General features: G+C 40.9%; 1 protein-coding gene across 4 annotated transcripts in view; it reads left to right on the top strand.

The window, feature by feature from the left end:
• Window positions 1-25179, top strand: part of ccdc81 (coiled-coil domain containing 81) — a 71250-nt gene extending 46071 nt beyond the window's left edge. For all 4 annotated transcript variants that reach the window (XM_033022466.1, XM_033022467.1, XM_033022468.1 and 1 more), the window contains 9 exons: window positions 2056-2173; window positions 7097-7217; window positions 11268-11414; window positions 12088-12195; window positions 15208-15377; window positions 16379-16457; window positions 18208-18431; window positions 22040-22165; window positions 24511-25179. In XM_033022466.1, the coding sequence (XP_032878357.1) occupies window positions 2056-2173; window positions 7097-7217; window positions 11268-11414; window positions 12088-12195; window positions 15208-15377; window positions 16379-16457; window positions 18208-18431; window positions 22040-22165; window positions 24511-24637 (1220 nt within the window). In that variant the 3' untranslated portion in view covers window positions 24638-25179. The remainder of the gene's footprint in view (window positions 1-2055; window positions 2174-7096; window positions 7218-11267; window positions 11415-12087; window positions 12196-15207; window positions 15378-16378; window positions 16458-18207; window positions 18432-22039; window positions 22166-24510) is intronic.
• The last annotated feature ends 331 nt before the right edge of the window (window positions 25180-25510 follow it).

Below are 25510 nucleotides of genomic sequence, written 5' to 3'. Positions count from 1 at the left end.
CAGCTGATTTACATCGGTGAGACCAAGCGTAGGTTGGGTGATCGTTTCGCCGAACACCTCCGCTCAGTCCGCAATAACCTACCTGACCTCCCGGTGGCTCAGCACTTCAACTCCCCCTCCCATTCCCAATCCGACCTCTCTGTCCTGGGTCTCCTCCATTGCCAGAGTGAGCAACAGCGGAAATTGGAGGAACAGCACCTCATATTCCGTCTGGGGTCCTTGCGTCCTTATGGCATTAACATTGAATTCTCCCAATTTGGCTAGCCCGTGCTGTCCCCTCCCCTTCCTTAACCCTCTAGCTGTCTCCTCCCACCCTCCCATCCGCCCGCCCTCGGGCTCCTCCTCCTCCTCCCCTTTTCCTTCTTTCTTTCCCCACCCCCCCATCAGTCTGAAGAAGGGTTTCGGCCCGAAACGTCGCCTATTTCCTTCGCTCCATAGATGCTGCTGCACCCGCTGAGTTTCCCCAGCAATTGTGTGTACCTCCTTTAAAATAATGTTGTCTTTTGTTCACCATTTGCCCCATAATGATCTCACCTTTGCAACATTTGCCTCTTCTTGTGCTTGGCTGAGTTCACCCTCAGCCACCTTGTATATCAAAAAATGAATGAGGTCAGTGTCTTTAAAAATTATGGGACCAATTTAAGTTGCCTAGTGAGAGTAGGATATGAGTAGTCCAATTTGAAATTGCATTGCCATTTTCTTCAATAAAATAAGAAAAACGACCCAGGCAGTTACATTTAATATGCAAATAAGGGTTATACTCTGATTGTAAGACTGTAGTGCAATTGTGACATAGCAATGGGTGGAGCATGACTTTGCAATGGTTATCTTATTGATATTCATTATTGAACTCAATAATGTGCAGTTAAAGACATTGTTGCTCCATAAACAGGTAAGCTTATAATTATTTTTGTAGGGCCAAGTGAAGGATTATAATTCCTCTGGCTGTCAATAAACATGCAACTTTTTAGACAATAGACAATAGGTGCAGGAGTAGGCCATTTGGCCCTTCGAGCCAGCACCGCCATTTAATGTGATCATGGCTGATCATCCCCAATCAGTACCCCGTTCCTGCCTTCTCCCCATATCCCCTGACTCTGCTATTTTTAAGAGTCCAATCTAGCTCTCTCTTGAAAGCATCCAGAGAACCTGCCTCCACCGCCCTCTGAGGCAAAGAATTCCACAGACTCACAACTCTCCGTGAGAAAAAGTGTTTCCTCATCTCCGTTCTAAATGGCTTACTCCTTATTCTTAAACTGTGGCCCCTGGTTCTGGACTCCCCCAACATCGGGAACATGTTTCCTGCCTCCAGCGTGTCCAAACCCTTAACAATCCTATATGTTTCAATGAGATATCCTCTCATCCTTCTAAACTCCAGAGTGTAAAAGCCCAGCCACTCCATTCTCTCAGCATATGACAGTCCCGCCATCCCGGGAATCAACCTTGTAAACCTACGCTGCACTCCCTCAATAGCAAGAATGTCCTTCCTCAAATTAGGGGACCAAAACTGCACACAATACTCCAGGTGTGGTCTCACTATGGCTCTGTACAACTGCAGAAGGACATCTTTGCTCCTATATTCTATTTCAGTGTGTGAAGTGCTAATTGACTTCAGAAACACTTACTCCAATATGTAGGTGCTTTAACCTATAACAATGAAAAACCTTGTGATCCGCAAATAGTATCCATGGGAGCATTCCATGAATCTACTGTGATTTGAGCACTTCAATGTCACTCCACCTTTCACACTGTACTCCATCTAATCTCCACTCTAAGCCTTCCCTCTCCATCTGTTAGCTACCATCGGTCTTGGCTTCAGTCCACTACCAAAGAAATAAAGCATTGATCTGAAGAAGGGTTTTGGCCCGAAACGTTGCCTATTTCCTTCCTTGATATTAATCATGCTCAAATAGGTGAGCATTCTATGGACGTGTCCTGTTTCCAGCACTTCTCAATTAATATTAATAGGATTTGAAGTGCCTTTTTGGGGCATGTCTTCCTGCCTGAGGGGACCACATTACAGACTTTCTATCCTAATAATCCTTTCTTTTACAGAAATGCCTCTTGTCAAGCACCCTACTGTTAGACAACCTCTGACTCCTGCTAAAGCCTCTTCTGTAGGTCTGATGGACGATTTTCAAAGAACTGTTGAACCAAAAGATTTATTGGAAAGGTAATATCTAATTTTGTGGCACCACATTTATATCTTGTTTCTTTCATTAATATTTTGTGTATTTGCAATACGTTTAAATTGGGTGAATTTTCAATTTTGACATGCTTAGCATCACATCCGTATGTGATGCTAAAAAGTAAGTGAATAAGATTCTCCCCACTGTTTTTGCAATGAAGCTATCTAATTGAAAAACCATTGTGCTGTAAATACAATTGAATTTTGCTGCTAACTTGAATCCAAAAGTTGCTGCTTTCATCAATGTGCACCCTGAAGAGGCCTCCAATGAGGTTTTCATCAAGTCCAAAGGTATTTCTATTTGTTCTATACTGTTTGATATTCAAAAAGGAGATTGAATTAGTGCATTGGCATTTTCTTTCAACACTTCTTCTTGCGTATGGCGTGCACAGCCTAAAGTTGTAGATCAAGGGTAGACATCCAGGCCAGGACAGCATCAGTTACTGGGTGGATGGTTTTGATGACACCAGGGAAAAGCCTCAGTGAGCAGTCATTCACGATGTGTGGGATGTTCTGGTCTGGATGTCCGCAGTCGCAAGCAGGGCTGTCTGTCATCCCCCACATATGCAGGTGATGGGCTGTTCTTGAATGGAGGGTGCGGATTCTGTTCAGGGTTACCCATTGCTTGCGATGGAGGTCAAAACCCGGTGGTTTCACTGTGGGGTCTGTGATGACCTCCCGTTGTTGGTGTTGGCATCTTTCCAGGCTCTGCGCCACTCAGTCTTGGAATCAAAGTCTTCCAGGGATTTAACGAAAGACCAGAAGGGGTTGCGGGACTTCAGGCGCATGTTGGGCAGATTGTTCAAGTCACCATGGATGGGAAGGTCAGGGTTAGCCTCGATGGTGCACCAATCTTTCTACATCCTCTTCGTTCTGCGTGTGCTGGGAGGGGTGATATGAGAGAGAACAGGAAGCCACTGCAAAGGTGTTGACTTAAGCATCCATATGATGACCCGCATTGCAGAGTTAAGGACAGTGCAACTCCTTTGGTGTAGCAGCTAATAGCCCAAGCTGTTGAGCAAAACTCGGCTGTTGAGTAAGCTAGAGCTAAGCTTGCGGTACGGAGGGTGTGTGCATTGGATCGCCAGCTGTTGCCTGCACGTTTCCTGATGATGTTGACCCTTGGTATCAGCCACCCTCTTCAGTTGTTCACGATAGGTGAGGGTGTGTGTGATCCAGGGTGACTCCCAGGTACTTGGGGAATTCTTCATTCTTCACCGGCTTACCACAAAAGGACACTCGGAGCTTTGCATTGACGTGCCGATTGCTGAGGTGAAAGACAGTGACAGTTGCCTTAGATGGGTAAGGGCAAAGTCGCCAGAAGGTGAAGTACTCCATCCCCTTCAAGGCTTGGGTTAGCACTCTGCTGATATCCTCAAGGGCAGCTCCCTGGTAGTCAAGGGCAAGGTCATCTGCACATGCAAACTTCCTGGATGAGGTAATTGGCATGTCACTCACATAAATGTTGAAGTGTAGGGGAGTTAGGACAGAGCCCTGGGGGAGACCATCATTCAGGGTCCTGACAGAGCTGGTCTGGTTCCCAAGCGAGACCCTAAATCTGCGGTTGCTGAGGATGGATGAGAGGGCACGCATGATGGTTTGGCACTTCAAGATTCTGGAAGCTTTCAGCAAAAACCATGTCTCCACACGGTGTCATAAGCCGATGACAGATCGATGAGAACAACACCAGTTTTCAGGGCATGTTGGAAGCCAGCCTCTATATTGGTAGTGAGAACAAGGACTTGATCTGTGCAGCTTCTACCAGGTCTAAAGCCAGCTTGCTCTCTGGGCAGAGCAGGTTCTGCCAATGGAGAAATCCTGTCAAGCAGGAGGTGCTCAAACAGCTTGTAGGATGTGTACAAGAGGGAGATGGGTCGGTTCTACTGGTCCTGTCCCTTGTTTTCCATGCCAAACATCCTAAGCCTTCTAAGGAAGTAGAGGTGTGGGTGTGCTTTATTGGCCATAGCTTCAATGTGGTTGATCCAGCAATAGCTGGTGATATTTATTCCGAAGAAGTTGAAGCTTTCGACAATCTGCTCTTCATCGTCATCAATGTATACCAGGTTGTATGTACTACTTTGCTTCCAGATGTTGATTACAATCCCCCTTGTCTTGCTGACATTGAGGGAGAGGTTACTGACTTGGCACAAGGTTATGAGGTTCTCAATTCCTTCCTTGTCATTATTTTACATCCGGCCCACTGTGATGGTGTCATCTGTGAACTTGTAAATAGAGTTGGATTTGTATTTGGCTGCACAGTCATGAGTTTATAAGGAGTGTAGTCGGGGGCTGAGAGCACATCGGTGCAGGGCACCAGTGTTTAGGATTATCATAGAGCATGATCCTCGATTAATTCAAACACTTCTGAATTTCTACAATTCTGAAATTGCCAAAGGATGGATGAGATTTAAGGCAGGATTTTTAAAAAGCCCCAAAATTATGTTTAATGTTTTGAATCTTTCAGGCAGGGTAGCAGAGTTTAAAATTAACGAGTAACATGAAAGAACTGATTGGGAAGTGGCTTGATTAAAAAGCATAACCTGAATATTCTAGCCCATGCATATCTATTTTACGGATTAAACAGCAGTCTGTAATTCACTAGACAAGTGTTGGACTTATCTTGATTGTAAACTTTGTTCAAAGGCCTTGTAAAGGATTTGCATTATTTATGATGTCATTTTGAGGTTAATGTTTTATATGTTTAATAAATTATTAATAAGTTTAAAGTCATTAGCCTACATGATAATCAAAGGTTTCATTTATCTCTTTGAATTTACTTAACAATAACAATGGTCTGAGTAATGTGTTGAAAAGGAACACAATTAGGTTCTGAAACAAAACTCTTTAAAGGTACAATAGGTTGTTTAGTAATGGATAGTGCAAGTCAAATTGAATGTCCAATAAAGATAATAAATTGCATTAATCTTTGGAAAAGTCACATTTGTTTGCTACACTTTTCCAGCTTTATAGTTAGATAGAGGACCATTCACAATAACTAAAATTGACTAGATTTTATATGAAGGTTCCCTAAGAACACATGTGTTTAATTAAGTAAAGCTTGCCGAAACTTCAAATGTAAAGGTCTGCTTGATCACGGGCAAGTCAGAGTAAATTGAAACCCAGTTCCACTGTTTTGGCTACACTCTTACATGATAGTAGTGCATTTAGATACACTATGTTCCCTCCCCCATATAGGGTTGATGTAATGACAACTCATTTAACTTCATAATAGTTTGGGAATTTGAGAGTCCTGTGCACCTTTGTCCTATTGTAGTCATTGACGTCCTCACAGCTGAACTCTGACTCCAGTTTGACTGTGTGACATTGAATTCAGCAATGTTTCTACCAGTGCAGCAAGAACTTACTGCATATTCCCACAGTCCTGTTGAGATATTTGGCTGCAGTCTCCATCAGGTTAGCAGGTTCAGTGGCTCTGTTCACATGAGAGGGGAGGGGAAGAGAATGTTCAGGGTAATTTATATTTGTTTTATTTTATGGAGTTGGTAAGTTGGTTTAGTTACATCTATTATTTGTAAGGTTTCTAATTAAAATTGACTTTTTAAAATGTGAGTAAGGTTTAATTTTTAATTGTTCTTGGAAATTTCTCAATGCCTGTTGACAGTATGACAATTTTGACTGCTGGTTCAGCTGAAGACTTTAGCTGATCCACTTTCAAAACATTTCTGCAGGATTTTCAATTTGAAAGGCCTGTGCGGTGTGATGTCTTACCGATCAGAATGGAGCTGAATTCATTAAGGAAATTCACATCAGGGATTGTGCTTGAGTGAAATTAACAGGAAAGTAGAGAGCACGGATTGTTCACAGCCCTGGTCTATTATGATGAACATAGAACCACATGCCCTCTTTATAGGGTAGACAGAGGTATTTCTAAATGTCTGGGGAGAAGGCCACAAATAAAGGACCTTCATTTTGCAGAAGTTGCATGTTGGTCCATTTGTGCTGGCAAGTTCTGGATTTCTACATACAACTCACAAATAACCTGACAACTGTTCATCTTTTTTCTTCATCTTTTATAGATTCATAGAGTCATACAGCACAGAAATGGGTCCTTTGTACCACCATGTCCATGCCGACCATTATGCCCATCTATACTAATCTAATTTAACATTATCAGAACTGTAACTTTGTTTCCTTACTCATTTAAGCATTGATTTAAATGCCATCTACATGTAGTGATTCCAGCACCTCCTCTGGCAACACATTCCAGATATCAACCACTCTCGTACAAAAGATTATCCCTCAGGTTCCCTTTAAAACCTGTCCTCTCACCTTAAACCCATTCACCCTTGTTTTTGACATCCGTACCATCAGAAAAATATTCTGACTATCCACGCTAGCTCTGCTTCATAATTGTATATGCTTCTGTCGGGTCATCCATTAGTCACCTTCACTCCAGTGAAAACAAGTCAAGCCTATTGAATCTTTCCCCATAAAGTCCTCCAATTCAGGGAACATGGATCAAATTCCCCTCGCACCAAACCACATGGACTATCCTTGATCAGCCCCTGCTCCTTGAAATGCACATGCCCTATTTGTTAGAATTTCCCTACCACTGACATGAGACGCACTGTCCTGTAGTTCTTTAGCTTATATGTGCTGCCCCTCTTAAACAGAGGAACAACCTTTGCTATTCTTCAATCTTTTGGCACCTCACCTGTAGCTAATGAAGATGACAAACTTAACATCAGAGTCCAACCTTCTCCTCTTTTGATTCTCATTGCATCCTGGGATAGATCTCATTTGCCATGTGGATAAATTCACACCAATGCTTTGCAAGACATTTAACACCAGCTTCCCAATATTGATGTGCACCAGGCTAGCAATGCACCTTTTTCTTGAGCTCACTGTTTCCTTCTTAATCATTTGTTTTTCTCAATACATCTTCAGGTTGTCTTCTCCATATCGTTCTTTATCCTGTCAGTCTGCCATTCACAGTACAAACATGCAGGCAGCAAAGATCAAGGCACCGCCAGCTACTGCCTGCTCTGATCATTGCCGGGCAGGACAGGTATGTAACACCTTAAGTGCTGAGGAATCCCATTGGAAATTGTATTACTTTTCATAAGTCTGACTGAACCAACATTTGATCTAGAGGGATGCAATTTATTTTACAACAAAATCCTTGAAGGGTTTGGAGCAATTTATTGTCTTATAAGTGTCTATGTCATTTGTTTAAGTGGGGCCGTGGCATGGTGAAAGAAGAGAAATGTAACTGCCTCCATATATAAAAGCAATTCTAATGGCTATCAGCAGGCAGAGAAGAAAACGGCCACTTGAAATGACGAGAGTAATTGCAAATGTACTTAGGGAATATGTTAATTGAATAGTTTCCAGGGACTGAAGAGGCGTCCCGATCCGAAACATCACCCATCCTTTTTCTCCAGAAATGCTGCCTAACTCGCTGAGTTAGTCCAACACTTTGTGTCTATCTTCGGCATAAACGAGCATCCGCAGTTCCTTTCTGCACACTCATTGAATAGGTTGCCTGTCCTATTAGTTTAGCACAGATTTACAATGAACTGAAATCATTTTATTCATTCCAAGGTAGACAAAAAATGCTGGAGAAACTCAGCGGGTGAGGCAGCATCTATGGAGAGAAGGAATAGGTGACTTTTCGGGTCAAGACCCTTCTTCAGACTGAGGAGGAGATGTGACCAGTGGTAGGATCCCGTTGGAGGTGGCGAAAATGTCAGAGGATTATATGTTGTATGCGATGGCTGATGGTGTGGAAGGTGATGACAAGGGGGACTCTGTCCTTGCTACTCGTAACTGTGTAATTGTGCTCACCTTCCACCCCATCACCTTCGGATACAACATATAATCCTCCGACATTTTTGCCACCTCCAACGGGATCCTACCACTGTCCACATCTTCCCATCTCCTCCCATTTCTGCTTTCTGCAAAGACCATTCCCTCCGTAACTCCCTGGTCAATTCGTCCCTTCCTACCCAAACTACCCCCTCCCCAGGTACTTTCAAACTGCAACTGCAGGAAAGCTACACTTGCATTACCTCCTCCCTCGACTCCATCCAAGGATACAATCAGTCTTTCCAGGTGAGGCAGAGTTTCACCTGCACCTCATCCAACCTCATCTACTGCATCTGCTGTTCCAGGTGCCAACTTCTCTATATCGGCGAGACCAAATGCAGGCTTGGCGAGACCAAATGCAGGCTTGGCGATCGCTTTGTCAACACCTCCGCTCAGTCCGTATTAACCAACCTGATCTCCCGGTTGCTCAGCACTTCTACACCCCTCACATTCCCAATCTGACCTTTCTGGCCTGGGCCTCCTCCATTGCCAGAGTGAGGTCCAGCACAAATTTGAGAAACAGCACCTCATATTTTGCTGAGGTAGTTTACACCGCAACGGTAAGAACATTGACCACTAATTTTAGATAGCCCTTGCTTGCTCCCTCCTTCCCCTCCCACAAAGCCTACTGTCTCCGCCTCTTCCTTTCATTTTTCCCGCCCCCCCCCCCTCCCACCGACATCTGAAAAAGGGTCTCGACCCGAAACGTTGCCTATTCCTTCCCTCCTTTGAGTTTGCCTATTCCTTCTCTCCATTGCCTCACCCGCTGAGTTTCTCCAGCATTTTATGTCTACCTTTGATTTTTCCATTATCTGCAGTTCTTTTCCAAACACTTATTCATTCTAATGTTTTTTAATTGTTTAGACTTTGTGCATCTCCACTGTGATAACCGTCATCTCTTTAGTACCAGTTTTAACCGGAGTAGAAATCAGGAAGGCAGCAAAGTTTTAAAATGTTTACACAATTTTAATTCTGCACCTTATTTTCATGTGATTCTCATTCTCCCCTCCCTCTACGATCAAAGGCAATCCACAGACATGCCTTGATTTTTCCAATGTGACTTAAAAAGTGCTTAATTAAGTTGGGTTACATTTCACGAGGCTACGCAAGTTATTTCCACTGCTTGCTCTTTGATTTACCAACACTGATATTTTTTTTGGCTTTGCAAACTAGTTTGAAAAGTGAACTAGGTGGACAAAGTGAAGTAAAGAAATGAGCAATATTTCCCCCGAAACCATTAAAACACCCGTAAGGGTACCATGATTTATTTTCCAGACATAGATGTACTAATTGCATCAGACTAAAAAAAGGTAGCAAGTATTTGTTACAATACACAACCTGTTCTGTGACATTTACTCAATGATATGCCCCTATGCAAAGTGTGGCTAAATGCAAAATCTTTTGTAGTTTTGCATGCTTTCAAATGATAGCTGAAATAGAAAGAAACATATTGTGTTTCCACCATGCGTTTACAGACAGTGAAGCAAAAGCACAAATGATTAACCTTCATGATTAACCTATGAAAGTCTCTCTGGGATGACATTCCGCTCTTGCCGCTTCTTCCCCCTCACCCCAGTCGCAACAGGGATACAGTCCCCACCTGTCACCCCATCAGCCATCACATACAACACATCAAAGTCCGACATTTTTGTTACCTCCAACGGGAACCCACTACTAGTCACATCTTCCCATCTCCATCCCTATCCGCAGAGACCGTTCCCTATGCAACTCCCTGCTTCACTCAACCTTTCCCACCCAAACCACCTCCTCAGGAACCTTCCGCCACAACCACAGGAGATGCAACACCTATCACCTATCCTTCAACTTCATCCAGGGACCATGACAGTCCTATCAAGTGAGGTAGATGTTTACTTGCATCTCCTCCAGCCTCATCTACTATTTCTGGTGATCCTGGTGTGGGCTCCTACGTATACCAAGCAGGGACTTGGCAATTGTTTTGCTGAACACATACCTTCAGTCTGCCTTGGCCTATGTGATCTCCCGGCTGCCAAACATTTTAACTCCCCTTCCCATTCCCAGATGGCCTGGGCCTCCTCCACTGTCAATGAGGCCACTTGCAATTGGAGGAACAGTGTGGGCAGCTTACAACCAACCCAGAGGTATGAAAATTGATTTCCCTAAATTCAAATAATTCCTGCATTCCTTCCCCCTCCCCCCCCTCTCCCCCACCCAAATTGCCCCACTAGTTATACTGTTTGCATCCTTGTATCCCTATTGTTCGCACATCTTCCTCAGCCAACAATAGGCCATTGTGGACTCCACCCTTCCTGCGGTCCTCTGTTCCTGGTCCTGTTTTGTTCTGGCCTTCTCTATCTGTCAGTCTGAAGAAGGGTACTGACCCGAATTGTCACCTATTCTTTTTCTCCAGAGATGCTGCCTGACCCGCTGGGTTACTCCAGCATTTTCTATCTATCTTTGGTATAAACCAGCATCTGCAGTTCCTTCCGAAACTAAAAGTCCATGTGTACAAATCCTCAATACAATACCAATAAAAAGCCAGTAGGATCTTGGAATGACATAATTCACACAGACAGCAATGGAAATGAAGACAATTGATCACTGTTGTTTAAAATTATTTCATGCAGAGTAAAGTAGGAATTGAGGTATGCATGAACTTCAAATAGAAGCTAAAATATCAGCAAACTTGTTTTAACAGTAAGATGTATTTAAAATATATATATTTTAAGAAATGTTGCTTTGAAATAATTATCTGAGGGAATGATATTCCAGAAATACAGAATTAGTCATTTTAGAGTCGGGGAGGTTGTTAGGTATTAATCATGGATTTAAGAGGTCATTTCAAATAGATAATTTTCAAGGTTTTCTTTTACATACTTAATATCCAGAATTCTCAGCAGTTATTCATATCAGCAGATTATGCTGGAGAATTCTGAAAAACTGGGCTCCTGTGAAGGAGTGGGTATCATTGACAGTGTCCTCTGGATTTCTACATTTAACTATGCACGTGCATATTCCAGAAGTTGCTGTCATATCTCTTCTATTATTATAGTGAGAGCAGAGGGCATCACTGTCATTTTTCACCACCAATCGAGATTAACCTTTAGGAAGTGTAAGTAATTGCAAGGATGAGAATATTAAAATAAATATAGAAACCCTTTGTCATGAAGTAATTTTTCCAAGGAATTACTATCTAGTCATTAGAATCTTTTGAAACATGTCTTAAACAGGAGGGTGATCCAACTTTATATTCTGTTGTGTGATATCACAGGAGCTATGTTATCTTTGCATGCAACGAGGTCTGAAAAATTTCCCAATTGATCTTTCGGAAAATAGAAGAAGAAAAGGCCTGGAGGAGGAACATTTACTGCATCAATATCAACAAATGAAGGACCAGGAGGCCCTTTTTCAGGAGCAGGTATGTTAACAAAGTGTTTTATTGCACAGGCAAAAAAATACAATGGAAAATGGAAATTGAACAGTGGATAATTATGATAACATTTTAAAAGAATTTGGCATTTAGTTTTCAAGTTCTTTTGAACATATTCTTCATAACACATACAGCTTGTAAATGCATAGCATCTTTAATGTAGCAGGTTATCCCAAGTGCATTACAGGGCCATTATCAAACGAAAAACTTCAATTATTTCCACTATCAAGCTAAAATGAACAACTTCAATCATTTCCCTATTATGCTCCCATTTCCATGAATTGTGGCCATTCATTAATTATGTTTATATTCTTCTGTTGACTCTTTCCATCTTATTCACAACTTACTTACCTAATAATTTTTTTATCATCTACAAATTCAACAACCATAACATGTGCCTGTCTGCATTTTTTTACATAAATGGTAAATAACTGAGTCCTCAACATTAATTCCATGACATACCACTCATTAAATTTTTCCTAAATTAAGTCCTCCGTCTTCATTGCTTGTTAGAGTTGTCAAGGACATTGAATATTTCTGAAATAACACAAGCACAATTAATTGTTTCTCTTTATTTTGTTTACTTGAATAGTAACGTGTTCTACAATTATTCTCATGGTATTTTGTTTTAACAACCTTTTTATTGTGTTTCTTTCATCAGTGTGAAATGTTGGCTGGCAGAGAATATAACCAAAAGATTTCAGCATTCAACGTAGGAGTCGCTGAGGCCAAAAAGAGACGGAAGAATTCAAAATGCAAAGATGCCTCTGTAAGACATGAGCAGCATATCAGAAATGTTCTTGAATTGTTTTATTTGCAAACTTGATTTTTCACTTTTAAAACTATCATTTAGTGATCAAAATACACATTATTTATTGGCAGAAACTATAAAATCTATGTAGGGTATTTAAGATTATGCTAATTTGTTATGGTCCAGTAGTCCTGTAGTAAGTGGATAGGGTAGAAATGTTGCCTTCAATTTTAACTGCAGCAGGCCACAGCCTAGACTGTGCAGTGAGGAGCAGGAGTGCTTCTCCTTTCACCATGACATAACCCCCCTATCAGCCCCTACTCCACATCCCTACCTTCCCTGACTTACCCAATGTCTCCTGGAGATGAGGCCAATAACCTCAGTTCATTGCAACTACTTGGGGAAACTGACAACAGTGTCTGAAGTTTCAGGAGATGAAGGTAGATCATTCTGATTGTTAAAGAGACTCCAAGACTCATTTAGATCAGTCCATGTGGTTGGATCTTTAGGTTTAGAGGTATGCCATACAAAAAATAGCCCATGATGAATTTCACCACCAGAAGTGCTCTTGGTCAGTTTTATAAAAAACTGATTCATAAGTGCCATGAAATGGATTTGTTTAGTGGCAGTTAAAAATGTTAGAAGCTCTTCCATTTGATGTGAAATTATGCTTCTGTCTTCATCGATGCTTTTTTCTTTGAGCTCTGGATGCCAATTGGATGAAAAGATGTTGGTTGTAGGTTTCAAATTCACTTAAATAACAATGACCCTCAGACAGAGGATTATAATGAAGAAGCGGAGGAGCAGGGAATGTAGACTGACAACAACTAGATTTTTACTATGAAGCATGTAAAAGGATGTGATTGCATTGGAGGGATTTTGTCTCTGCCCTATCTATGCCTCTCATAATTTTATTTACTTTCTATTAGGTTACTCCACAGCCTCTTTTCTTCTTGAAAAATGTCAAACCTATACAGTCTCTCCCCATAACTAAATTCCTACATTCAGACAACATCCTGCACTCTTTTCAGTGCAATCGCATCCTTCTACATGATCCATAGTGCAAATCTAAATGTTGCCCGCCTATGCTGCTTGCTCTCCCACTCAACCAGTGCGTGGTGGAATCAGATGCATTAACAACTTTTAATTGGTATTTAGACAGCGACTACAGGCAAGACTAAACACAAAGAACTACAGATGCTGGAATCTTGCATAAAACATAAAGTGATGGAGTAACTCAGCGAGTCAAACAGCATCTCAGAAGGACATGGATAGGCCACTTTTTGGGTCAGGACCCTTCTTTGGATTCTTCTTCGTCTGATGATATGTCCCTACCCGAAACGTTGCCTATCTTTGTCCTCCAGAGATCATGTCTGGCCCACTGAGTTCCTCCAAAGTTAATTAGTGAATGCATATTGAGTAAGAGAACGCGAGACATTGCCTCCACCTGTATTCAGCATACTTAAGGTATTCTCAGACTTGTGACATACCCTTGTGAAATTCACAAATAAATCTACATGTGTTGGTCTTACATTGTTCTGCTCTAAGTCAACGTTGCTTGATAAACTGAACTTTAACTATTTATAATTTAGTCAATGTAGCCACGATCTTCCAACCTATCACATTCCAGCCCTTGCAATTTTTTTATATGCACTTTCTCCGTAGCTCTAACACTGTGTTCTGTTTCCTTTCTCTCTTCTGCTACCTGTTGTACTTGTGTATGGGTCAATTGCATTGTATGATTTCACATACATGTGACAATTATAAACCAATACCAATACTAATCCCATTTTTTGATGTTGAGAGTAGGATCTTTGTACAACCAGGTTTTTGAAAATTAGATAAAAATATTAATATTTTTGAATATACAATTTAAACAAAGCAGAAAGAGAAAAAAAGGTTCTAAATTATTTTTTGTGGTGTCCTTTCATCAAGACCTGAGAAATGTTTCGTAGACTTGCAGCCCCTGCATTATTTGCACATTGATCCATGGGGGGGGGGGGGAGGGGGGGGAGGGGGGGAGGGGGGGGGGGGGGGGAGGGGGGGGGGGGGGGGGGAGGGGGGGGGGGGGAGGGAGGGGGGGGAGGGGGGGGGGGAGTGCGAGCGTCCTGCAGCCGGGGGAGTGGGACGGCTTGAGGCAGGGGCTGAAGGGGGGGGGGGGGGGGGTGATCGTCCTGCAGACTCACTCAGCATGGCTTGTGGACTCACTCAGCACGGCTTGTGCACTCACTCGGCATCGCTTGTGGACTCACTCAGCACGGCTTGTGGATGCACTCACTCAGCACGGCTTGTGCACTCACTCAGCACGGCTTGTGGACTCACCACGGCTTGTGGACTCACTCTGCATCGCTTGTGGGCTCACTCGCTTAGCAAGGCTTGTGGGCTTGTAGGCTCACTCTTACTCAGCAAGGCTTGTGGGCTCACTCGCTCACTCACACAGCACGGCTTGGGGACTCAATCAGCACGGCTTGCGGACTCAAATCAGCATGCTTGTGGACAATCAGCATGGGTTGTGGACTCACTCAGCGCAGCTCACAGACTCAGCTCTCAGCCTCCAGTGCTTTTTATTCTCCTCGCCCCGGTGAATGACAGTGGGTACCGGAGGGGTGTTACCTTCATGGTGACTGACAGGCGAGAAGACCAATCTGCTGATCTCATGATTTTTCAAACCTTCATAACTTTTGTAATATTCCACCGATCGGAACAAAACTTGGTGCGCTTGGAGCAGAGGAGAACGGTGAGTAAGGTGGCACAAATTCCTAGCAGTATAGGGTACCATTTTTGCGCAGATTTAAAAACAATGCAAACCGGAAGAGGAGAAGATGATTTTAGTTTTAGTAATAGTTTAGATGATAGTTTTAGTAATAGTATAGATGTATGCATTACTGTTTTTTGTATTTGCAATATAATTCTCTTTGTAAAATAATTATTTTGGAGCAGATATTATGTACTTACACAAAGAGAACATTACTAAGTAAGAATTTTATGCATGATGTACCTTTTGAAGTAACGTTTGGGATTTCCTCTTAGAACGGATACATATTCCAAAAGAGACTCTTAACACCGCCAGTCATTCTAAAACAACAGCATTATGCACAGTGTTTGAAAAACCAGATGGAAGACAAAAGACAAAGAGAGAACAGAAAGAAACAAGATGAAGATTTTCTGGATCGCTTAGAACAAGTACAGTTAGCTGAAGAGTATGTGTTTTCAATTCATTCTTGGAATATTAGCTACATTGTAAGGGAAGTATTTATGTCCCATCCAAAATAATCCCAAAGGCATTGAGAAACTACCATATTTAACTTTATTTTGCAATAAGGCAAGGCCATATTTGGACGTCCATATTTAATTGCCCTTCAAAAGATGTTGGTGCAACTTGAACCACCCCAATCCTTTTTATTGAAGGGACTCCCACAGTTAAATAAGGAATGCCAAGGTTTTGACACTGAAATGTTGGAAATATATTTCTATCAGAAAAACTGTGCATACACACCCTACACACTAGGGGCAATTTACAGTGGCCAATTAATCTACAAACCTGAAAAAAAAACCCACAAAGTGCTGGAATAACTCAGTGGGTCAGGCAGCATCCCCGGAGGTCATGGATAGGCTGCGTTTCAGGTCGCAATCCTTCTTCAGAATCCATGTCTTTGGGATGTGGGTGGAATCCCAAACAACTGGAGGAGACCCATACTGTCACCGGGAGAACTCCACACAGACAGCACAGAAAGTGCAACATGATGTCCCACATACAAAACCATACTGACTATCTCTAATCAGCCCCTGTTTTCCAAATGCATCCAAGAGAATTCTCTTCAGGACAATTAGGGATGACCATTAAATGTTGGCCTTGCTCTCTCCTGAATGCACAACCATCTCTTCTCCACCCCAGCAACGGATGCTTCAATCATTACATTCATGAACTCCTGAATTTTCTTCTGAAATACTTCACAATTCTTTTACTTTCTACCTGAACCTAATCACCTATTATTTATTGAAAAACTTTCTCAAGTTCTATGGGACTTGGCTTGAAATATTTTGTTGCATTAAGGCACTTAGTGTGACAGCGTCATATTGTTTGTATGAAATATTTAGAGAATGCTCAAAACCTATTATTATCTTCATTTTCATCAATGCCAATTTTTATTTTTTTTACCAATGCCCACATATTTTTAAAGGAATATCTTTTGTTTTGCAGTCTTGCTGTCCAGAGAGAAATGTATCAGAAAGAGAAACAGGAACAAAAAGAAGTCTATAAATTGGCACTGGATATACAGGTAACGAATTGTTCATTTAGAGTTAAGGCAATAAAATACAAAAAACAAATGAGAGAATTACAATTAGAGAAAGCTATACAGCAACTTTTGAGTAACAATTATTTGAAAAACACATCCTCCGGTTAGAGTGCAGTTACTGTAGGATTTCTTCAACTGTTACGATAATTCTATTTTCCCTGACGAACAATGTGCAAACATAAAATCACATTATGATCAAGGTGTAAATTTTACAAATGTCGATTTTTCTCTGGAAGTCAGTGTTACCTAGAACAATTATCAGCCATGTGCGAAAAATGGAGTATCTTACAAACATGCATCTGGGCTAAGAGATGCCATGATTTGACAATTTGATTCTATTATTGGTTGTCACAAGCAGAAGTATTCCTTAGCCAATATAACAATTTCTCTTGATCAATGTAAAACATCGATAAAACTTACAAAGGGGCAGGGTGCCTGGGTGGTGGGAGACTATGTGCGAAATGCGTGCGTACTAGAGGGAAGGAGGTGATGGTGGTAAAGAGTAGGGGCCGGAGTTAGGGGGATAAATTGGAGAATTCAATGTTGCCTTGTGTGCTACCCAAGTGGAATATGAGATGGTGTTCTTCCAGTTTGCCACCTCACTCAGGCGGTGGAGGAGGCCGACTGAACTGTTGGTATGCGATCGGTAATGGGAAAAGGAGATAAAATGTTTAAGAGCTCCAGCAGACTTTCGCAGAAAGAGCGTAAGTGTTCGATACTATATCTAGTCTATACTCGGTCTCACCAATGTAGAGGGGACTACATCAGAGACTCTGAATGTAATGGACATGGCTGGAAGAGGTGCACGTTAACCACTGTCACCTGGAAAAGCTGCTGGGATTCCCAGGTTGGATGTGAGTGAGGTTTAAGGTGGTGTTAAATCTCCTCAGTTGATGGGTGGCAATCGCTGCATCAGAGATTACCCCCCCCCATGTGCAGATTATTGATTACAATTTATAATAGGTTCACCAGACTGATTCCTGGGATGTCAGGACTTTCATATGAAGAAAGACTGGATAGACTCGGTTTGTACTCGCTAGAATTTAGAAGATTGAGGGGGGATCTTATAGAAACTTACAAAATTCTTAAGGGGTTGGACAGGCTAGATGCAGGAAGATTGTTCCCGATGTTGGGGAAGTCCAGAACAAGGGGTCACAGTTTAAGGATAAAGGGGAAATCTTTTAGGACCGAGATGAGGAAAACTTTTTTCACACAGAGAGTGGTGAATCTGTGGAATTCTCTCCCGCAGAAGGTAGTTGAGGCCAGTTCATTGGCTATATTTAAGAGGGAGTTAGATGTGGCCTTTGTGGCTAAAGGGATCAGGGGGTATGGAGAGAAGGCAGGTACAGGATACTGAGTTGGATGATCAGCCATGATCATATTGAATGACGGTGCAGGCTCGAAGGGCCGAATGGCCTACTCCTGCACCTATTTTCTATGTTTCTATGTTTCTATATAGATTAGCAATAAATTTTAAATTGATATTTACGATCTTAATAACTATAAGACAAATAAATACTGTGAAACAATGTGGATTATTAATGAGAATTACATTCTGAGCAAGATCACAAGATAATAAAAGAAAATTACAGTAAGTAAAAAAACATTAGTTAATCACATTCTGTTTATTATTAAATAGTTTAGTCTGAAACCTGCCAGCTAGTTCATACATTAGATAAAATGACAAAAATAGGTTATTCACAAATATAATTATTAGTTCTTCCATATGTAGAGAAAAGAGAAATCACGTCAGCTGCCAGCATTTGTCCCTGATTCTTCTGGGCCAATTTTCGGTAGTTCTGACTTGCAAGGAAAGTCAGAAGAACAGAAGCAAGCTGCACGTAATCTTTATAAGGAGCAGGTGCAGGCTGCAGCTGATCGTAAAAAATATGATATTCTGAATCAACTCTATGAACAGAAAGCGGCATCAGAAATACTGGAGAGAAACAGGAAAAGGTAAGTCAAGGTTTACTTCCCACATCTGATTCTCTTCACTTTTCACTTGCCTCTAATTCATAAATGTGCTTTTATTTTGGGGATGAATGTATTTAAAATTATGAGATGCATAGATAGGATAGAACATTTTTTCCATGGTGGAAATGTAAAAGTCTAGAGAGCATAGGTTTAAGATGAAAAGTTTAAAGGGCAAGTTTGTTACACAGAGAATGAATGGTGGGTGCCTTGAATGTACTTCCAAGGATGTTGATGGAGGCAGATACGATTGTGGTATTTAAGAGGCTTAAGATAGGCACATGGATATGCAGGGAATGGTGGGGGATGGATCATGTGCAGGCAGACGAGATTAGTTTAACCTGACATCATGTTTGGCACAGACATTGTTGGCCAAAGGGTATTTTCCTGGCTATACTGTTCTTTGTTCTATGTTCTGTGTTTTATGGAACATGGACATACTGAATTTGGAATTGTGGGCTATTTTATCCAGTGGCTTCATCATGTGAGCTAATGGATTAAATCGTTCTATTTTTAATTGTTTGGCAGAGAAAATGAGGCAAGCTTCTTTTTTGGAATTTTATCATGCTCATATTTTTTTAAAGATGGGGGATAAGTATATTGAAATTTTTCATTAATATGATCAGGAGTAGCATTAATTGGTTCTTATATATACATGCATGTGATCAACTAAAATCACTCAAAGAGAGAGAGTCATATCATAATATTAACATTTTTTATACACATTTTGCTAATAATCACAAGCCCAAGTTAATGCTCATAAGCAAATATCCTCACAAGTTATTCTTGATTACAGGTGAAAATGGGCACTTCTTTAGGGTACTTGTGTCCTGCATCATAAGATTAGTTTAGAGATACAGCACGGAAGCAGGCCTTTCAGCCCACCAAGTCCACACTGACCAGCGATCCCCGTACATTAACATTATCCTACACACACTAGGGACAATTCACACTTATACCAAGCCAATTAACCTACAAACCTGTATGTCTTTGGAATGTGGGAAGAAACTGAAGATCTCGGAGAAACCCCACGCAGTCACAGGGAAAACGTACAAACTTCATACAGACAGCATCCGTAGTCGGGCTCGAACCCGGGTCTATTGGCGCTGTAAGGCAGCAACTCCACCGCTGTGCCACTGTGCCACCATTCAGTTATCGGATTGGGGAAAAAAAGGAGATACGTCAAGATTCCCTCACATGGTTGAACTAAAGTTATATGATTGCTTCAAGTTTAAATCACTCTCAAAGCAATACATTTTTGTTTGCAATTGCAAAATCTATGGCAATCTCGTAGCTGAGTTCTACAAGAAGTATGAGAGAAAAGAATGGGTTAGAAAATTACTTTAGATCATGTAAAATGATAAACTGCTGTAGGTAGCATGTAATAATTATTATAAACTCAAATGCTACTGGTTGAAGTAAGATAATTGGAGCATTACCATGGCTTGGTATATTCTGAATGTAACATTTCCATTATAATCTAATTTCCTTTCTTTTGGCCATCTGCCTTCAGATTGACAAAATAACTATTTCTGCAAAAGATACAAATATCCAATTTATATTAAAGAGAAATGTGTTTTGCTCCTTCACTGACTCATATTATTATACAAGCATATATAGCAGGGGTGTCAAACTACCGGCCCCCGGGCCGCATCCGGCCCGATAAGGGGTCCAATCCGGCCCGTGGGATGATTTGCTGAAATAAAAAGTATATTCACGTCCATTTATTTTGTATCTGTGCAGCAGCCGCGCTCTCTCTCCCACCGCTGTCTGTGCCGCCTGCTGCGCTGGCAGGGGTGCTCCCGTCCAACGCTCAGTGATTGACTCGCAGTTGCCATGGGGACGGTTGCCCCCGGCAACCACTGTCAAACAGACAAGATGACGACACTGAGCTCCGCTTGGCCTCGGGCTGGCTGACTGACGTTTGCACATGCACAACTGATCCGGCCCACATGAAGTCGCATTTTGCCCAATCCGGCCCGTGACCTGAAATGAGTTTGACACCCCTGATATATAGAATAGCCTCGAGCAGAACTTAGATTCAGTACCTCAGAAATAGGACAACCAGGTCATTTAGGGGCGCATCTGACATCACTTAGCCACAAAGTATCTGTTCTGAATTTGTGCTGCGAAGCAGGCACAAGTAGATGTTTCATCTGGGGTTTGGCACTGATGATGATACAGTATTTTCTCAGTATAAGACTTATGTGTTCAGGATTGAATCCATAATCAAATCTCTGGCAAGAGTGGGTGAACTAACAGCTAATTGGAGGATTAATGAATCTTGTACAGTTTTGCTATCATTTTGTGTCACGTGGTTAGTTTTGGGCAAAAATACTTTTAGCTGGTTAGTTTGATTGCCAATCAATAAAACTGTTAAAACATATTTCCACTGAAGTGTCATGGACACTATCTGTAAATACGACAGTATATCATTTAAAATTTGCGTTTACATAGAACATAGAACAGTACAGGACTGGAATAGGCACTTCGGACCAGAATATTTGTGCCGAATATGATGCCTAAATAAACTGATCGCATATGCCTGTACACAATCCATATCCCTCTATTCCCTGTACTTCCATGTGCCTATCTAAAAACCTCGTAAATGCCACTAAAGTATCTCCCTCCACCACACCCCTGGCAATTCTTTCCAGGCCCTCATGCCCTCAGCTTATAATTATACCCTCTAGATTGAACATTTCCACCCTGGGGGAAAAAGGTTTTCACTACAGTATTTATCCTATTGATTTCATATACTCCTATCAAGTTTTCCCCCAACCTCTGACATTACAGGGAAAACAGTCCAAGTCTATCCAACCCTCTCATTGTACCTGAAACTCTCTAATCCATACAGCATTCTGGGAAACATTCCCTGCACTCTCTCGAAAGCCTCCACATCTTTGCTGCAATAAGGCAATGAGAACTGCACGTAATACTCCAAATGCGGCCTAACCAAAATCCTACAGAGCTTTGGAGAAGATGACTGAACTTTATTGCCTTCCATCACAGTGAGGGATGTTGATTCCACTGTGGTGGATGTTTATGTTAAACTTTGTTTTATGTGATGTGTGTATTTTTTGCTTTTTACTTAGTATGGCTGTTTGGTAACTCAAATTTCACTGTACCTTAATTGGTACATGTGACAATTAATTTGAATCTTGAATCTTGAGAAGGTACATTTTCTGTTCAGTTGTAGAGATTTTGGTGCATCTGTGGCCCAGTTGGCAGCACTCACCTGTAGGCCCTATGGATGTCCAATGATTTGAGTAGGCTGACATGCCAGTGTCAGAACTAAGAGTGTGCTACACTGCTAGAGGTGCTATCTTTAAAATGGATTTATCTGAATGGAAGGAAGATAAATTTCACAATCTCAGGAAATTCCAAAGTAATTTATAATCATTAAAGTATTTTAAATTTGTTTGTATACATCAACATGACTAAAAACAGATTATTTGATCACTATTGAAATATAGAAAAGATATGTTAATTATCTTGTGTGGGACACACAGTTTAGTAAATGTGATGCCCAAATAGAAAGAAGACACTACTTTATCATTCTGTTACTAATCAAGTTTAAATATTTTCCACAGTCTATTGGAAGAACGTAAAAAGCGATATGAGCATTTACAGAAAATGCGTAGAACTTTAGAGGAAGCCTGGGATGAAAATGTAACTATGAAACGATTGAAAGAGTATGAACAAAAACAACATTCAAAGTAAGATTACGAAACTATCAAAATCATAAAAATTATGCTCAAATTCAAGTTTAGTAGTTCAGTCCCACGGGAATTGCATTATCTGTTAAATTAATATTGTGGAGAATAATTTAAGTGTTCTTTTAAAGCCTGTGCATCCCAATGGTAAGAAGAATAACCCTCAAGATTTTGAAGTTTAATATACACCATGGGGGTTCAGCTGCAGTAGAAATGCTTGAGGTCGAACAACTTTAATCTTTTACTGAAAGCGTCATTCCTGACCTTCATTTTCAGGCACATTTCAGTTTTGTGTATTGAATGAACTTGCAAAAAGAAAAGATGATTATTCTAAACTGAAACTCCAGTTAAAAAAGGCATGATATTATGACCAGGAATGAAACATCAATGTTTTTTTTTCAGTGAACTTCTAGACAAGTTTAACAGGAGAGTTGTTGATGGATTGGTTCTCTTTCTCAGTGACTACAGTGATTTTTTTTTTAAATGCCCAAGGAAGAAAACTGTCTGGGGCACAGGAAAGAGAGGACATTACTTGATATTGGAGAATTCAATGTTGTAAGTCATCCAAGTGAAATATGAGGTGCTGTTCCTCCAGTTTGTGTGTGGCCTCACTCAAGAAATGGAGGAAGCCAAGGACAGAAAGATCAGCATAGGTATTGGAAGGGGAATTGAAATAGTTAGCAACCATTATATCCATCAGGCCTTGGCAGAAAAATAATAGGTGATCACCTGTTATCCACCAACAGTAGTGAAAATATTTGAAGTTTTGATGACGGTGTTTGGTAGAACCCCTAATTCAGCTTCCTATTCACCTAAGCAACTAGTTAAACATGGTGTGATTTAATATTTCATACAGTAAGATGGAGATACATGAGTCTATGCCAGCTCTTTGATTATTCATATCAGTCCCATTACCTTTTTTATTTTGCTGTAATGTATTCTCTCTTTATTCACCTGCCATCTCCTACAGTGGTAATTTACGGTAACCAATTAACCTGCCAGCACAAATGTGGGATGCTGAGCAAACTGGAGCATCTGGTGGAAACTGATTGAGATCACAGGGAGAACATGCAAACTTCATGCAGACAACCCCTGAGATCAGGATCAAATCATGGGCTGCTGAAGCTGTGCTTTTGTGTGATTGAATATGATTTGGGGATTATATAAGCAATGGAGTGAATTTTATGGTCAGTGTGAAAGGAATGGTGTCAGTCATTACCTTAATTTGCTCACAGTCTCACGGTTATAAAAGGTTTAGAGATCTCTGGGCTAAATGTGAGCAATTGGGCTAGCTCAGGAAGGTACCTTGGGTAGGCATGGACAAGTTGAGCTGAAGGGGCTGTTTCCCTTTTATATAACACGATGACTTACCATTAGATTCAATATTGAAACATTTGCCTTCATGAGTCAGGGTATTGAGTGCAGGAATTGGGACATTATATTACAGCAGTGCAAGACATTTGTAAGGTTATATTTGGAGTACAATGCATAGTTCTGGTTGTCCTGCTGTAGAAAGGATGTCATTAATCTGGAGGGAGTGCTGAAAAGATTTTCAAGCAAATTACTGGATCTGCACGGTTTGAGTTATAAGGAGAGGTTCTGGAGGATGGGTCATTTTCCTTTGATTGTAGGAGGCTGAGGCTATTTACCTTATCACATGAGGTTTATAAAATAATGTGTGGCATAGATAAGGTAAATAGCCACATTCTTTTCCCCAACGTAAAAGACTCAAACAAGAGGGCACAGGTTTAAATTGAGATACTTACTGAGAAAGTACAACAACTTCATGGCATTCAGTGTGTTACATTTCCAAATCTTATAGCAATATAAGGACAAGGCAATGGTTTTAGAGAAGCAGGAAACTTTGATAACAACGTTGCCATCTTTGTTAAATCAATCCACTTGAACTGTTGCATACTTTACTGGATACATCCAAAAATATGGCCATCAGAGTCAACCACAGTTTGCATATTGAAAATACTTAACATGATGCACCTTATGAACATTGAATGTCTACCAGCAAGGAGGACAAGAATTTCAAGAGGGTTGAAACAGCACCATTTGCATGTTCGTCTCCAAATCGTGCATCACCCCTACTTGGTAGTATGTCACTGTTCCTTTATGGGTCTCCCTCTCAATAACATGGTGGAAACCTTCACCTGAAGTACAACAATGGTTCAAAAAGGCATCTCACCAAGATAGTCAAGAATATTTTATTGTCCTATGTCTCAAAACGGAACAATCATGAGATAATGGATAGTTGAGTTGAAGATCTTCAATATTTAAGCAGCTGATCATTTATTAATTAAGTTACAGACATTGCTAACTATCTTTGATTTATTTCACAGAATGGGAAGCATTTTTCTACTTGATCAAGTTAAGAATTACCGGCGATGTTTTCAGTGCAAGCGACGCTTAGCAAATTGTGGGGAGACAAACATCTGGAATAATGCATTCTTTACAACTGGAGTATAAGAATTACTCTATTCCCAATAAGTATGGAAAGTCAACTCCTATAAAAAAAAAAAGAAAATTCTAAAAATATTTTAGCGATTAATAATGTTTCAGTACATTTCTTTAGTTTACTGTGAAGCTCTTGTTTTCATGGGTGTCATGACTCCTGCTGTAATCATGGTCATGCATTGTTAATTACTTTTGTCTCATCAAGAAGTTTTTTCACCATCTTATAATAAATTCATATTGCAACATGGGTACCTTTGAAATCATTTCAACCCTTGAACACATCGAGGCAACTAAAAACAAAAAGATACTGCTTTGAGACTCTTATTTATGAGATAAGAATTTGGATACCTTTTAATTTTTTATTTAAAATCTCTTGGAAGCTTCTATGCTAAAAATGTCCAGAGCTGCATATATTTGAAATCAAATAGTGGTTATCTGGGCTACTTAGCATTCAAATTAATTTTTATGTTAAATTTGACCAATCTGATCTCCACTTGGATATAATTTTTATTTCATAGAAACATAGAAAATAGGTGCAGCTGGAGGCCATTCAGCCCTTCGAGCCAGCACCGTCATTCATTGTGATCATGGCTGATCGTCCCCTATCAATAACCCGTGCCTGCCTTCTCCCCATATCCCCTGACTCCACTAGCCCCTAGAGCTCTATCTAACTCTCTCTTAAATCCATCCAGTGACTTGACCTCCACTGCCCTCTGTGGCAGGGAATTCCATAAATTCACAACTCTCTGGGTGAAAACGTTTTTTTCTCACCTCAGTCTTAAATGACCTCCCCTTTATTCTAAGACTGTGGCCCCTGGTTCTGGACTCGCCCAACATTGGGAACATTTTTCCTGCATCTGGCTTGTCCAGTCCTTTTATAATTTT

The sequence above is a fragment of the Amblyraja radiata genome, chromosome 6 (assembly GCF_010909765.2).
Source record: "Amblyraja radiata isolate CabotCenter1 chromosome 6, sAmbRad1.1.pri, whole genome shotgun sequence".
Lineage (NCBI taxonomy): Eukaryota > Metazoa > Chordata > Chondrichthyes > Rajiformes > Rajidae > Amblyraja > Amblyraja radiata.
The sequence above is the reverse complement of the archived record's forward strand: the minus strand, read 5'-3'. Positions and strand labels throughout refer to the sequence as shown.